Raw genomic sequence first — 14967 nt, 5'->3', positions numbered from 1 at the left:
TTTTTATTGCTGTTACTCCGTCTTACAACAAAGCTAGCATTTATGGTAAATGGCATAATGGCTAAATGGCAAAATGGTATACTTCAGCTTTCTTCCTCCCCTTCTTTCCTACTGATTTCAAAGTTCTTCTAGTTAGTTTTACAAAACTACAGGCAAATATGGTCTTGCCAGCTATTAGTGGGTATTGACCATCTCTACTTAGAACCTTGTCATTTATATACTTTAATCAATGGTCCAGGTTCCAGATCAAATCCCATTCTCAGACAACATTTTAATCACTTTACCAATGAGTCTGCCTTTTCTGAAGCCTCTTTCTTTCAAGTAGCATCAGTAGTGAAAATACCGTCTAGCAAATGTCTTCAGTTTTTTGCCCAAGACATAGTGAATCAGCATCATTACACCAAGACACAACATTGCTGTAAGTAGTACATTAGCTCCCAGTTTTAATCAAGGAAGAGATATAAGCAAAGTGCTAGAAGTTACACAAAACAATGAACTTCAAAGTCCCAAGAGAAAGAAACAAGGAAATGTTTTCTATATCCCCATGAATCTCTCCCACTATTTTAGAATCTACTTCTCTCCCATCTTTACTCAGATCTTATAATATAAATATTCTCATTAAATCCAACATTGTTTTTCTATTCATTTCCCTTCAGCTAAAAAATGGAGAAGTATAATTTAAACCACAAAAATCCTTGATTCTAGAAGTACAAGGTGTGTTCTTTAAAGAAGGCTTGTTTTGTATTCCCAGAAAAAAAATTCTCAACATAAGCAACAAAGTTAAAGGATACTTTATTTTACCCCAAACAAGGATCAATAATAACACTTGTAAAATTCTAAAGCACAATGAAGATGTATAATGTTTTCACCTTATATTCTCACATTGATCCTAGGACATGGGCAGAAGAGTTCTCATATAAAAGAAGAAGCAAGCTAAAACAGAATAAAGGACTTGTCTAATAACCCATCAGTAAGATGTTAGATTGGAACCCAGATCTTCTCACTAATGGCCTCACACTACACGCTTCATTTGAGTCAGCTCAGCAGGTAGGAGTGCTTTATATTACTTTCTAAACAAAAGCGTTTTAAAACAGCTTAATAGGATAATATTATGAGCAAATTGCTACTTTCCTTGTAGACAAAGGAGCATGCTGGGGCAGTTCCAGATTTGTCTATCTAGTTTTGGCCTATCATCTCAACTGGCCCTTATGCTTGTCAAAACAAGTAATTTAGTTATTATACATATTCAAAGCAAGAGAATCTTTTTGACTGCAGCTGTGAGGTCTGTGGCCTAGAGAACCTGCTAAATTATAGCCACCAACATAGCCACATAAATTCTGTAACACATGCTCAACATCATCCTTTTGAAAAAAGGAAAATTCTAAATATTCTGAAACATCTTTCCCATGCATTAGTACTGCCGTAGTCCCAGTTCTGTCTCAAACTTTTCCCAGTTGAGCAGAATGTTTTACCTGATGGAGGTGTCCAAGGAAGGCCTGAGCCTGTGCTGAAGAGATTGCTCCTCCAACAGGAACAGGCTGCTTCTGGAAGTCTAGGCCATTTGTCTGTGTACCTGGAAAGAAAGAAAAATAATTACATCTAAGCCTTTTCCTTCTGGAATTCCTATATCCTCAATTGACTATTAACAAATACCCTTGCATCTTAGATATCATCACTTACATTCTTCCCATCTTCTGACACTAACAGAAGTTGGGCTCCTCCAGAAGACACTACATCCCTAAAGCCCCTTAACCAGCACCATGTCTTTCTCTCAAGTGCCTCTGGGCCAGAGAGAGTAGGCATACTTCTCACTGCCACATCAAGACTGTCCTTATGAATGATATTTCCCGGAGTAATAGAAACGATTTTTTTTTTAGTGAATCAGCAACATCATACTAGGAGGCAACATTTCTGTAACACTTATGGTACCTTAGCTCCTAGTTTTAATCAAGGAAGAGATAGAAGCAAAGTTCAGGGAGTTATACAAAACAACAAACTTGAAAGTCCTAAAGGACTGAAACGAGAATGCTTTTTGTTTCTCCATCAATGTCTCCCACTTTTAAGAAGTCTACTTCTCTTCCATCTTCACCTAGATCTTATTTATAATAGAAGATTTCTCGTTAAACTAGGTACCTTGTTCTTCTGTTCCTTTCTCCTCCATATTCTAGCTAAAAAAGGAAGAAGGAGAATTTAAACTATGAAAATCCTTGTAACTCTAAAAGTACAACAAGGTGTGCCCTTTAATGAGGGCTTGCTTTGCATAATAGAAAAAAATTCTCAACAAAAGAGCAATGAAGTTGAAGGATGTCTTATTTGACTTCAAAGAGGGATTAATCACTCAGTAACCTCTCCTCAGGTTTACTCACCTATGTTATCTATTGCATATCCTTACTCATACATGTCTATCAGCTTCCAGGTCATTTTTTTTTCCCTCTTTCCTTGAATCCTTTAGTATTGGGTTCATTGTGTTCCTCTCAACTACAACTCCTGACCTCATACTTGGGGACTTCAATATACATGCTGGACAACCTACATCTTTCTTCTAGCTTAGTCACCCACACGAAGAATCATACTCTGGATCTCACCATCTATAATTATTCTCTATTATCCCGAACTGCCAAATTCCTCTTTCTGATCATAACTTTCTCTCCTTACATCTCTCCCCTTCTGCCCCTATCCTGATTATCTTCTTTCAAACCAATTCCTCACCCTCACTGTATTCTCCAATCCCTCTACCTTTCCCTGTTGACCCAATCTGCAATCCCTCTTTTGGTGTCATTTTCCTTCCTTATCCTTTTGAATCCCTTACTGCCTTGGTCCTACCGCTGCCAAATCTCAAACATGGATTATTTTTACCAATCTCCTTCTCTGCTTCTACTCAATTTCTTCTAGATGGTTCAGTGAATAGAGTCATGAGCCTGCAGTTAGGGAGACTTCTGCTAAAAATCCTGCCTCGGATATTTACTAGCTTTGTGACCCTGGGCAAATCATAATTTCTTCCAGGCTCAGTTTCTTCAACTGTAAATGGGCATAGTAATAGCACCTTCCTCTCAGGGTTGTTTGTAAAGTACTTCACACAGTGCCTGGCATATAGCATATAATAGGTGTTTAATAAATGTATGTTTCTCTCCCTTCATTTTTCCTTTTGCTGGATACTGCTGGAGAAAGTCACATAACAACCCCACCTTTTAGAGGTCAACAATAAACATATATTGCCTAATCTCATCAGGGTCCTTTTACTTCCAATAAATCAATTAAACTCTTCCTTGCCTGACTCCATCACTCCCCACTGCAAGTTTTCCAAACCTTTTCTCCCAAAGCCCTTTATGGCATCAGTGGGCAAACTACACAAATCCAGCCTGCTGTCTTTGTACAGCAAATGTAAAAACTATTCTTAAGCTTGAGGGAGATATAAAAATTTGCTAAGAAAACAGATCTTTAGTCATGAAATTCCTCTTCTCTTCTACTCCATAATCCCTTTACTCCCAAATAGAGGCAATTAGGTGGTACAGTAGATGGGAATAGTGGGCCTGGAGTTGGAAAACCTAAGTTGGAATCTGACCTCAGATACTTAATTGCTGTGACTCTGAACAAATCACTTAACTTCTGTCTGCCTCAGTATCCTCAAATGTAAAATGAGGATAACAATGGTACCTATTTCCCAGGGTTGTTGAGAGGATCCAAGGAGATAACACTTGCAAAAAGTGCTTAACACAGTGCCTGGAACACAGTAGGCATTTAATAAATGCTTATTTCCAACCTTCTTTCTTTCCTAACCCCCATTATTTCAGAGTTCAGAAGAAGGATAGACAGGAATCAGCATAGGGCCTGACATATAATAAATGTTTAATTAAAGCTGTGTGAGTGTGCATGTGCATGTGTGTGTGTATCTTTATTTCTAAAATTCTCCAAGGGAAGTCATCCAAGGAGAAATAGCAAGTTCTTATGAACGACAATCTGAGGAAAAAGAGGAATTATTTCAAGAGAGCAATGTGGGGGTCCACCCATCAACCAACTCTGTTTTTTAATTTTTGTCTTTATATTTTCAGCCTAGTAAAGTGCTTTACATATAATAGGTACTTAATAAATGTTTGTTTCAGTCAATAAACATTTATTAAGCACCTTTAATATAGCAGCAAACTGTGCACTGGGGATAAAAAGAAATGTAGAAGACAGCTCTAGTTCTCAAGGAGCTCAGTCTAATGGAGGAGACAACATGCAAAAAACTATGTACAAATCAGTCATATGAAAGATAAATAGGAAATAATTAACAGAGGGAAGGTATTGGAATTAAGAAGGATGGGGAAAGACTTCCTGTAGAAAGTGGGATTTTAGCTGGGATTCAGGAAAGCTAGGAGGCAGAGCATTGCAGGAATAGGGGATGGCCAATGAAAGCACCTGGTCAGGAGGAATGTTTTGTTAGGAAGAACAGTGAGGAGGCCACCACTGGATTGCATGGTGTGAGGAAAGAAAGAGGCATAAGGTATAAGAAGACTGGGAAGATGTGTTTGTGGGGGAGGTTATGAAGGACTTAGAACACCAAGCAGAGGAGTTTGTATCTGATCCTGGAGGTGATCAGAAGTCACTGGAATTGACTGGGTGGGGAGTGTGCTTTCAGACCTGTGCTTTAGGAACACTTATTTGACAGTTGAATGGAGGACAGAATGGAGTGGGGAGAGACTTGAGACAGAGAGACCAATCAGCAGGCTACCGCAATAGTCCAGGTGAGGTGATAAGGGCCTGTACCAAAATGGTGGCAAGGTCAGGAGAAGGGAGCACATGAGAAAGATTGTTGAAGTTAAAATTGACAGCCCTTGGCAACAGATTGAACACAGGTGGTGAGAAAGCGAATGAGGAGTTAAGGATGCCACCTAGGTTGCAAGCCTAGGAGACTGAGAGGATGAGGATGATGATGATGATAACTAATATTTATATAGGGGTTACTATATGCCAGGCATTGTGCTAAGTGCTTTATGATTATGATCTCATTTGATCTTTACAACAACCTTGGGAGGTAGGTGTTATTATGCCCATTTTACAGATAAGGACATTGGGATCAACAGGGTCAAGTGACTTGCCTAAGATCACACAGCTAGTAAGTGTCTGAGGCTGCATTTGAACTCAGATCTTCCTGACTCTAAGCCCAGTGCTCTATTCACTATAGCATTCAGTTACCTATGATGGTGTTCTTGACAGTAACATGGAAGTTTGGAAGGGAAGAAGTCTTGAGTGGAAAGAAAATGAGTTCAGTGCTGAACATGTTGAGTTTAAGATAGTCTACAGGAAATCTAATTCAAAATGTCCAGTAGGCAGCTGGAGTTGTGAAACTGGAGGTCAGTAGTTAGGACTGTATGGGTAGATTTCAGAATCTTCAGCACAGGGATTCAATAATTGAATTCATGGGAGCTAATGAGATTACCAAGTGAAAAAATATAGTGGGAGAAGAGAAGAGGACCCCAAGACCACAGAAGAGTCCTGTGGGAAGACCATGTTTAGTGGGCACGATCTAGATGAAGATCTAGCAAAGAAGACTGAGAAGGAGCAGGGGGAGAGCAATATAAGAAAAACTCAGAGAGAAGAAAAAGGAATCAACAGTGTCAAGGACTACAGGGAAGTTGAGAAAGATGAAGACTGAGAAAAAGCCATTAAATCTGGCAATTAGAGCAGCTTTGTTGAATGACTGGGGCAGATGTCAGACTGTAGAGAGTTAATAAGAAAATGAGAGGAAAGAAGAAGCCCAGTGTAGTCAAGTTTTGAAATGAACTCTAAGAGCTAAGATGAATGAGGGATGAGATTTCAGTAAGATTCAGTGCTAATTCATTACTCTGTATGAGCATTATTGTAGGTACCATGGGTAGTTTTAAAGGAGGAACATGGGATGTTTATTTCAATTTTTAAGGGAGAAGATAAACAAGACAAAAACATTTAACAGAAACAAATAAATAATGAGTTACAACTGTGTGTACTTATGGAGTGAATGTGGTTCCTGGAGAGCCATGGTACTTCAGAATGCATCAAAGAAGTGAATCATTGTAAATACATTTTAAAGACCTGAAGAGACTATTAAGAAGAAAGGATTGTAGAACATTCCAGGGAAGGGAAGCAGGCCATCAAAGAGTTTAATGAAAAAACGTTGGCAGGGTCTAGGGTTAAGAAAATTAAGTTACCTTTTGATGGTTGTGAAGATTGTGAACTGGGATGCAGTAGGTTAAGAATGTAATTAATTAAAAGGATGTGGAGACAAAATTACTTTTTGGGCTTTCAATCTGTCATAAAAGGTAACTGGGATCCATAACAGGCTAAAAAACTGGTCATGTAACTGGAACAACGTTTGGGACTGATTACTCTTGATTGTCATGTGGAAGATAACTGGCAAGGGACTGGCTCCCCTAGTAATCTAAGTAACATTCAGTTAGGATTTGGTCTATGGCTATAGGATTGGAACAGAGGAGGCAGATTCCAGAAATACTTGGTAACTGACTTGATATCAAGGGGGAAGACTTGGGTGTGGGGGGGAATAGAGGGATACAAATATGAATGAAGACTCTCAACTTGAGAGTCTGACAGAATAGAGATGTGTATCCGCTATCATATGGACAACGATTTTCCCAAGAGTAGGGGGATCAGGAAACCTAAAATCAGGGATAGGGTAATGGCAATGGAAGGATAAGAGAAGAACTAGGACCAAGCGGTGTTCCTAAAACTCCAACTCTAAAATAAAAGAAGACATCAAAGTGTCAAAAGCAGCATAGGCCTTTTCTGGTTCTATCCTACCTAACATTTAGTTTGTCCAGATTTTTAACTGGACATCTGAAAAAGCACATTAAGAATTTACTGTCATTACAATTTTTCATTGGTCATAACTTATTCGCAAATATTTCAAATCTAGCTTAAACAAAATCCTGATACCTTTCCACCGAGAAAACAAGCAGTTCCACATAAATTCTGCAGCCCTGAAGTGGGTATTGCTGTACAGCTCACCAGCAAAAAGACTATTCTGACTGTTTTCCCCTATGTTGTTCCAGTGTTTGCCATTTATGCAATGACTTGATGTTGATGAAAGCCTCTTAATAATGGAAGGTGATATTTTCTGCCAGTAACCTTCCACCAAAGGCTATCTTAGAAACATCAATGAATATACTTCCTATATGGTTCAGAAGAGTAGAATCTGAGTGTTGGATCAGTCCTTTGAGGCCTCTATCTGAACAAAAAAATCTACCACATTGTTGTTGTTTATCCTTTTGAAGAGGACCAATGACATCATGATGTTGGGATAAAATAGTGGATGATGGGTGATGTATTGACTTGTTCATCAACTGGATTTAAGTGAGACAGAGTTGCACAAAGTTGTCAGACTCATTCTCTCTTCCCAGAGTCACTGAAGTCCTGTGACAGGACAAAAGTCAAGACAACTAGCAATGCCCTGGGAGGCGATGGATGACCTCGGTGTCTTGGTGTCTGACCAAACTAAGTGCTCCACCATACCTACTTCTGCTGCCTTCATGGCTGTTGGAATAAAATGTTCTCACCTACCCATTTCACTGAGAGAAGTCTTCATATGCTTGGGATAGACATCCCCCTAATGGGGATGGGTTTGAGGCCCAACAATTATCCTCAACCTGGTTCAGCACGTCTGCCGAGATGGTTTTATTGGGGTGTAGCTGCTGAGCCTGAAATAACTTTTTGGAACCATAGATTGAATGTCAAGGTGGACTCCACATAACCAGCAAATGAGTATGTGGTATTTATATGAACAGGCCCCATTCTCTTTTGGAGCTATTAGAATATTTTCTCTTTCAATAGTCTATAATCACCCCAATGCTCCCAGTTCTGTCCTTTGCGGACAAGAAGAATGAGTCTAATTGTTCTAATACATGACAGCCCTTAAGACACTTAAAAAAAGACAGGTATCATGTTTTTCCCCTCCACTCCATCCTTCTCAAAAGTCTTTTCTTTTCTAGAGTAAACATCCCCACTTAGATTAACCGTTCATTCTATGGAAGGAAACGAGAATTTACTAAGTATCTCCTATGTGCCAGGCACTATGCTTAGTGATTTACAAATACTATGACATCTGGTATATGGTATGATCTCATGGCTCTTCATTATCATTCTGGTACCTCTCTTCTGGATGATGCTTACTAGCTTCCTGTACTGTGCTATCTTGAACTGAACATCACATCCCAAGTGTGATCTGAGTAGGGCAGATTGTTCTATTACTTACCTAACCCTGAACACAATGCCTCTCTTAATGCAGCCTCACATTGTATTAGTCTGTCAAATTCTGTTGCTGATTTATAGAGCTACAACCCCCACATATTTTTCAGAAGATCTGGCATTGGAAAATCGATTTTTTTGAACCCACGTGTAAGAATTTACATTTGTCCTTACTAAATTTATCTTTTTCAGCCCAACCATGCTGGATTTTTGAGACCTATGTATATCCCATCATCCATGTGTGTTACCTAACCCTCTCAGTTTTGTTTTATCTACAAATCTGGTAAGTCTGTGATTTATCCAAGTCACTGACAAAAATGCTAAACAGAACAGGACAAAGCAAAGACCCCTGAGGTGTGTGCTTTTCTAAAACATTCTGGAGACAAAACTCATCAAAGTAGAGGAAAAAAGCAGGTGGGTAGAGTATCTCCTCCAAATAATTATTTTTCAAAAAAGGGGTATCAATAGTATGTTCAAATTTATAAGATTTTCCAGTGTAAATATATGAGATGCACCCAACTATGGGATGTAATCAATGTATTCATTATAAATGAAAAGAGCTCTGATTTGAGTTTCTGTCTGAACTCTGCCAGTAACTATGACCTTATGCAAGTAAATCACAACCTTTTTAGGCTCCGGTTTCTTCATCTGTAAAATAAAAGATAAATTAAGGTCCCTTTCAGCTCTAACATTCCAGAATTAAAACCTCTGCAACCACACAACCATGTATTACTAATACACACAAAATAAAATGAAACTTTCTTTCCATAAAAGCATTAGTCTTCTTGGGATAGCAGTGAAATTGGATACATTTTTACTTTACAACCTCATTTTGGAAAACAGTTAATTAGCTTCTCTACCTCTTCATTCTTCACTGTTTACTCTTCTATCCTGAACAACATCAGCACAAATATGCTTAGTTTGCAATGTTTTAATTTGTACTTTGTTTTGAAAACTTTATTTAAACATTAACAATAGCATTTAAATAGCACTTTAAGGTTACATATGTGCATTCACTGGATAAAGGACCCTGCCTTTATTTCCTTGTTATTTCCATCATAGTGTCTGCTTTAGCTTAACATTCAGAGAAGTTAAGTGACTTGTTCAAAGTCATATACTCAGTTAACTACACAGCTGGACTTAGAATCCGGACTTGTTGATTCTTAAAATAATGCTCCTTCCCCTACAATAGTGGTTCTCAAATTTTTTGGCCTCAGGACCCCTTCATATTTTTAAAAACTGAGAACCCAAAGAGCTTTTGTTTATATTTATTTAGTATTTGCCACATCAGAAATTAAAACTAATAAAATCATCTTCCTAATATCGTGGTCTTCTTCGAGAATGAAGGACAAACAACAACAATAATAACAGACAGATGGATTCTCATATTTGCTTCTGCATTCAATTTGTTACTATATATATTGAAAAATATGAAGAAAATCCAGCTTTGCAGATATGTAATTGGAAAAAGGAGGATTCTAATGAGAAAATAACATATTAATATTATTATGAATAATTTTGACCTCGCAGATCTGCATAAAGGCTCTTGGATACCACCAGGGATGCACTGACTACAATTTGAAAACCATGGCCCTCCATCATTCAGACAGGGTCAAGGTCAATTCGAGGATCTTTCTCAGTTTCATTTTAATAAACATATGGAACCAATATTCTTGGTCCCACTGCCAGACAGAAAACTGGGGGCAGAAGTCATGTAATGAGACAACAGATTAGACATCAGTGATATTCAGTGGTACTTGAAGCCACAGAAGTGGGTTCAAATTCCAGTTCTGTCACTACTTTCATGGCCTTGGTCAAGTTATTCAACCTCTTTAGGACTTAAGTTTCCTCACCCATAAAACAAGGGAGTTGACTATCTGGCCTCAAATGGTCTTTTCCAGTTTTAAATCTACAATCATATGAATATTCAAATCTTTCTTTATATCTTGCTGCTTGGCCCCTGGACTGCCCTTACTCACTCTTAAAGAAATAAAAATATAGATTAAATTAAAATTTTAATTCTTTCTGCTGTGGCCAAAAGAAAAAATCTTAACAAGATGACCTACCTAATGTCCCTGTGCTTTTCCATAATTAGGGAGGTTTTGCCTTTCTAGCATGGTAGAACCTTCTAAAATTTATACTTGGTTGGCAGAGCCTTCAAGAACCAGGGTTATTTCTCTGCCATGAGGAGGCATTACAGTGTGACTGTTATTTCATATAAACCCAAAAAAGAAGGAAGAATTAAAAAATGGCATTTGGTCCTGTATACTCCCTTTGTGCTTATGAGAGTAAGCCTTGCCAACAGGAGAGTAGGAGGAAAGGGGGAAAAGCATGTGAAGAATCACAGTTTTTATACTAATAACAAACTTTAATGTGAATGTTTATATATTCTAAATGTGAGATCGCTATCCAATGATCAATAAGTGGATTACAGCTGGAAAAGTAGAATCATTTCAGTTTATACATTCTTGTTATAAACCATAATAAAGAAGATAGTTGAAGCTAAATGGAAGGATGGCTCACAGGTACTCCTTGGAGAGGCCAAGAAAAGAAACATTATTTCAAAGAGATATCTGGTCATTACATGTTGCAATACTATTAACAAATACCTGTAAAAAGGCATTGGTTGCTGAGGATGGAGTGGTAAGGAAATTCTAAAAAAGAGTTTGATAGGATCCTCCAAATCAATTCACCACAGACTCTGGTACTTGGTGACATCAATGCAAATAAGAAAAGGTAAGTGAGGATGGGAAGAAATATTTGAGAAAAGCATGGTTCAAGAAGAACAAATGAGAAAAGCCAAAGATCTGCATATTCCACAGTCTCATGCCTCTATATCTTTATTTGAAAAAGGAAGTGGTAGCTGATGGACACGGTAAGCACCAAATAACACCATAAGTATCTTAATTATTGATGCAGGCTTTATTCCTGAACTGGCTGACTGTTTTCAGTTATCAACTCTTCAGCAATAGAATTAGTAAGAAAAATAAACAAACAAAAAACTAAGAATAGTAATAGAAAAGGATATGACAATCATTTGAAACATTTTAACCTGTGATATTAAACAAGTAACTGAAAATAGGCAACAGTAATGACACCGATGCCAACAACAATAATTTAAATAAGAATTTCACCAATGCAAAACTTTGCCACATAAAGAGAACAAGAGACCAGCAAGTACATTTAGTCAGCAAGTGTATGACTTATCTTGCCAGAGAGAGAGAGAGAGAGAGAGAGAGAGATGGCTGCTAGAGTCAATAATGGATTATAATATAAACTCATTTGTAAAATCTTTCAAAAAGAAGGATGGATAATAATGAACAGTATTTTCTCAATAAGCAGAGAGAAGTAAAACCAATCTCAAGAAAACCTGACCAACTAAGCAAAGTATTCTAGGTGGTATAGTGGACAGGACATTGAACTTCAGGTAGCTAAGTTCAAATCCTTCCTCAGACAATTACTAGAGATACTACACAAAAAGCACTTTGCAAATTTTAAAGTGCCACACGCATGGTAGCTATCATTATTATCCAAAGGATGATTACTGAAGGACCATGAAAAGAAGAAAACATTTTAACACTCTTTTTTTCCATGAGGGATAGCAGCACTATCACATTTGCACCTCAACATCACAGACATGCACAGCACAGTACAGAAAAAACACTAAATACTAACAAAGTGCCACAGAACAAAGAAGGATACAATTTGCTGGGACTACACAAATACAGCAGAACTGTGCCATAGGAAGTATAACTGTGAGGGAATTGAGGGTCCAACAGACAAGAAATCTGGAAGAGCAGAAGACAGCACCGACAAGAAATAAATGTTTTGGACCTTTTTAAAACCTAAAAAAAATGTGACCAAGAGAATATCAATAACTATCGAACTATATGTCTACCTTTTCCATCCATCATCAATCTTTATGAAAGTCATTTATACATGCAGTAAAGGCACCCTTTATGAGAGTATTAGTAGGAAGTAAGAAACAATTAATAGAGGGAGCTAAATGATACAGTGGACAAAGAAATGGACTTGGAATCAGAGAGATTAGAATATAAATCCTGTTGAGGACACTTGTTAATGTGAGACTTAACCTCTCTCAGTCACAATTTCCTCATCTATAAAATAAGAAGATGGTATTCAGTGGCTTCTTCATTGTAGTCTTATGACTAGAGGTACAGAATGAAACAATAGGCAACATCTTCCCCATTTCACAATGAGCTGAAAGACAGTAAGAATTGTACTTGTTTGTTGATCACAAAAACAAAACAAAATTTGATTGAGAGGACAAAACACTGCTTTATGCTCTTTTATATTAAGAGTTTCTCCTATCCAAAATCAAGATCACTCAAAATTTCCTTGAAGATATAACAGAAATAAACCCTTTTTCAGCGATCCTCTGATAATAAACGTTAGACAAGGCATAAAAGATGCATGGTTGCCAAAGGTTATTTGCCAATATAATGGAAGAGATCTAGTGCAGAATTCAAATTGAGGAAATATAGGGATTGCAAGGTCCTCCCGATGTTCCTCTTTGTAGTCACTGTGTTGATTGCATTAAGCCCTGCAACACTACAAGAATCTCCAAAAACAAATCTGTAACCACTCAAAGGAATCATCCATTCAGGAAAGACCAAATAGATAAAGAATGCCTATTACTAAGATTTTAACATCCATTCTATAAACAATCTACCCAGTTTGTCCAAAGTAGGTATATCTTGGACAGAATGTACTGATGGAGGATGATTTAAGCCAAGGCAGGTACACTTCTTGCATATGATGTGTGCTTAACAAATGTCTGATGAATTCAACTATGAAAACTGAAGTTGCCTAAAATCAATTAGGCATTAGTTATTATTAGTTAGTAAAATTTACCAAAGAAAACCAAAACACATTCAAAACAAAGTGAGAGAGTTTTGTTTTACAAACATTCTATTTCCTATCTCTGTGCTCCTCTCCAGGGGCCATCTCCAGTCATCCTGATCTGTATCTTGCCACTGGACCCAGATGGCTCCAAAGAAGAAAGTGAGGCTGGTGACCTTGTATAGCCCTCCCTCACTTAAATCCAATTCACTTGCAAGTCATGGCATCCTGTTCCTAATGTCACGGTCTTCTTCAAGAACGAAGGACAAATAACAACAATCCCAAGCTGATCTCTAAGCCTGGAAAGCATGAACTACTCACTTAGATGGCTTAGAATGCTTAGATTTCTTTAAGTCTCAGTTTAGCTACCACCTCTTACATGAGGACTTCCCTGACTGGCCAGGTGGTAGGGACTCATCTTTGTCTTTTCTTTGTATATGTTTTGTGTACATTTATACTTATAGATATACAGATTATTTCCCCAAAACAAATGTCAGATCCTTACAATCAAGACATTTTTATTTTTGTAACCCCAGATTTTGGCACACCGAAGACCTCTAATAAGGGAGCAGCTAAATGGGGCAGTGGATAGAGTGCGAGGCCTAGAGTCAGTAGGATCTAAGTTCAAATCTGGCCTCAGATACTTACTAGATGTGTGACCCTGGGCAATTTACTGATCCCTGTTTGCCTCAGTTTCCTCATCTGTAAAGTGAGCTGGAGAAGGAAATGGCAAACCACTCCAGTATCTTTGCCAAGAAAACCCCAAATGTGTCCATAAAGAGTCAGATACAACTGAAATAACTCAACAATAACAGCAACAATGATGACAACAACAATATTACCTCTAATAAATATTTGTGGATTGACTTAAACAGCAAATGAAATACATAAAACATATACATGATAATAATAATAACAACAAACATTTCTTAGTCCTCACAACCACCTTGGGAGGTAGGTGCTAAATGCAAATAAACTCAAAAGCTATGTAATTCACAAAGCTCAAGATACATAAACCACATATAGAATTGTACTATAGTGGCCAGGATCTTGTATCACTTTCTTATCACTTTATGGCTTACCTGCATATCATGCTGTTTTGATTTTATTTAATAATGGGGTTTAAATATAATTCACACTGATGCAGGGCTTAAAAAACACCAAAACTTCAAAGAATCTTATAAATAACTAATTAATCGGGTCGTACCAACTAAACAAAGTAATAAGTATTTCACAATGCATTTCTATCAGTAAGACTAATGAGTTCATGTCTGGCTGAACTTTGAATGAAAAGAAATAAATACCAGGGAAATTTTTAACTATGGAAACTGAAGTAGAGAGATTTTCAATTTTTTAAAGAACATATAAGAAACAGTATTAGAGTGACAAATGGACTGGGAGAAACCAGCCTCTTTTACTACAGTATACAATAAAATCAAAATGCATATGCAATCTGAATATTAAAGATCATACCATAAAAAATTATAAGAGAAGCTGATCACATAGTTTTCCCAGCTATGAGTAGAAGATAAATTCTTAACAGAACAAAGAATAGAAGCAATTGTTATTGCTAGAGTGGTTTGCCATTCCTTTCTCCAGTTCATTTTACAGATGAGGAAACTGAGGCAAAGAGGGTTCATTGACTTGCCCACCATCACGCAGCTAGTTAGTGTCTGAGGTCAAATTTGAACTCAGGTCTTCCTAATTCCATGGCCAGTATGCTATCCCTGTATCACTAGCTGCCCTTATAGAAGCATTTGCAAAAGATGAAAGATATGATTCTGATTTCAAGAAATTAAAAATCTTTCACACAATAAAATGAAAGCTTCTCCTTTTAAGAAAAGGAAAGGTGCCAACTGAGCAAATACTTTTATATCAAATATCTCT

General features: G+C 37.4%; 1 protein-coding gene across 4 annotated transcripts in view; it reads right to left on the bottom strand.

Moving 5' to 3' along the window:
- POU2F1 (POU class 2 homeobox 1) overlaps positions 1-14967 on the bottom strand; it is a 243365-nt gene that overhangs the window by 84865 nt on the left and 143533 nt on the right. For all 4 annotated transcript variants that reach the window (XM_027868601.1, XM_027868599.1, XM_027868600.1 and 1 more), the window contains exon 3: positions 1473-1573. In XM_027868601.1, coding sequence (XP_027724402.1) covers positions 1473-1573 — 101 coding nt within the window. The remainder of the gene's footprint in view (positions 1-1472; positions 1574-14967) is intronic.

This window comes from Vombatus ursinus, unplaced genomic scaffold (assembly GCF_900497805.2).
Source record: "Vombatus ursinus unplaced genomic scaffold, bare-nosed wombat genome assembly UNPS02014789.1, whole genome shotgun sequence".
In the NCBI taxonomy this organism is placed as follows: domain Eukaryota; kingdom Metazoa; phylum Chordata; class Mammalia; order Diprotodontia; family Vombatidae; genus Vombatus; species Vombatus ursinus.
This window is presented reverse-complemented; position numbering and strand designations above follow the sequence as displayed.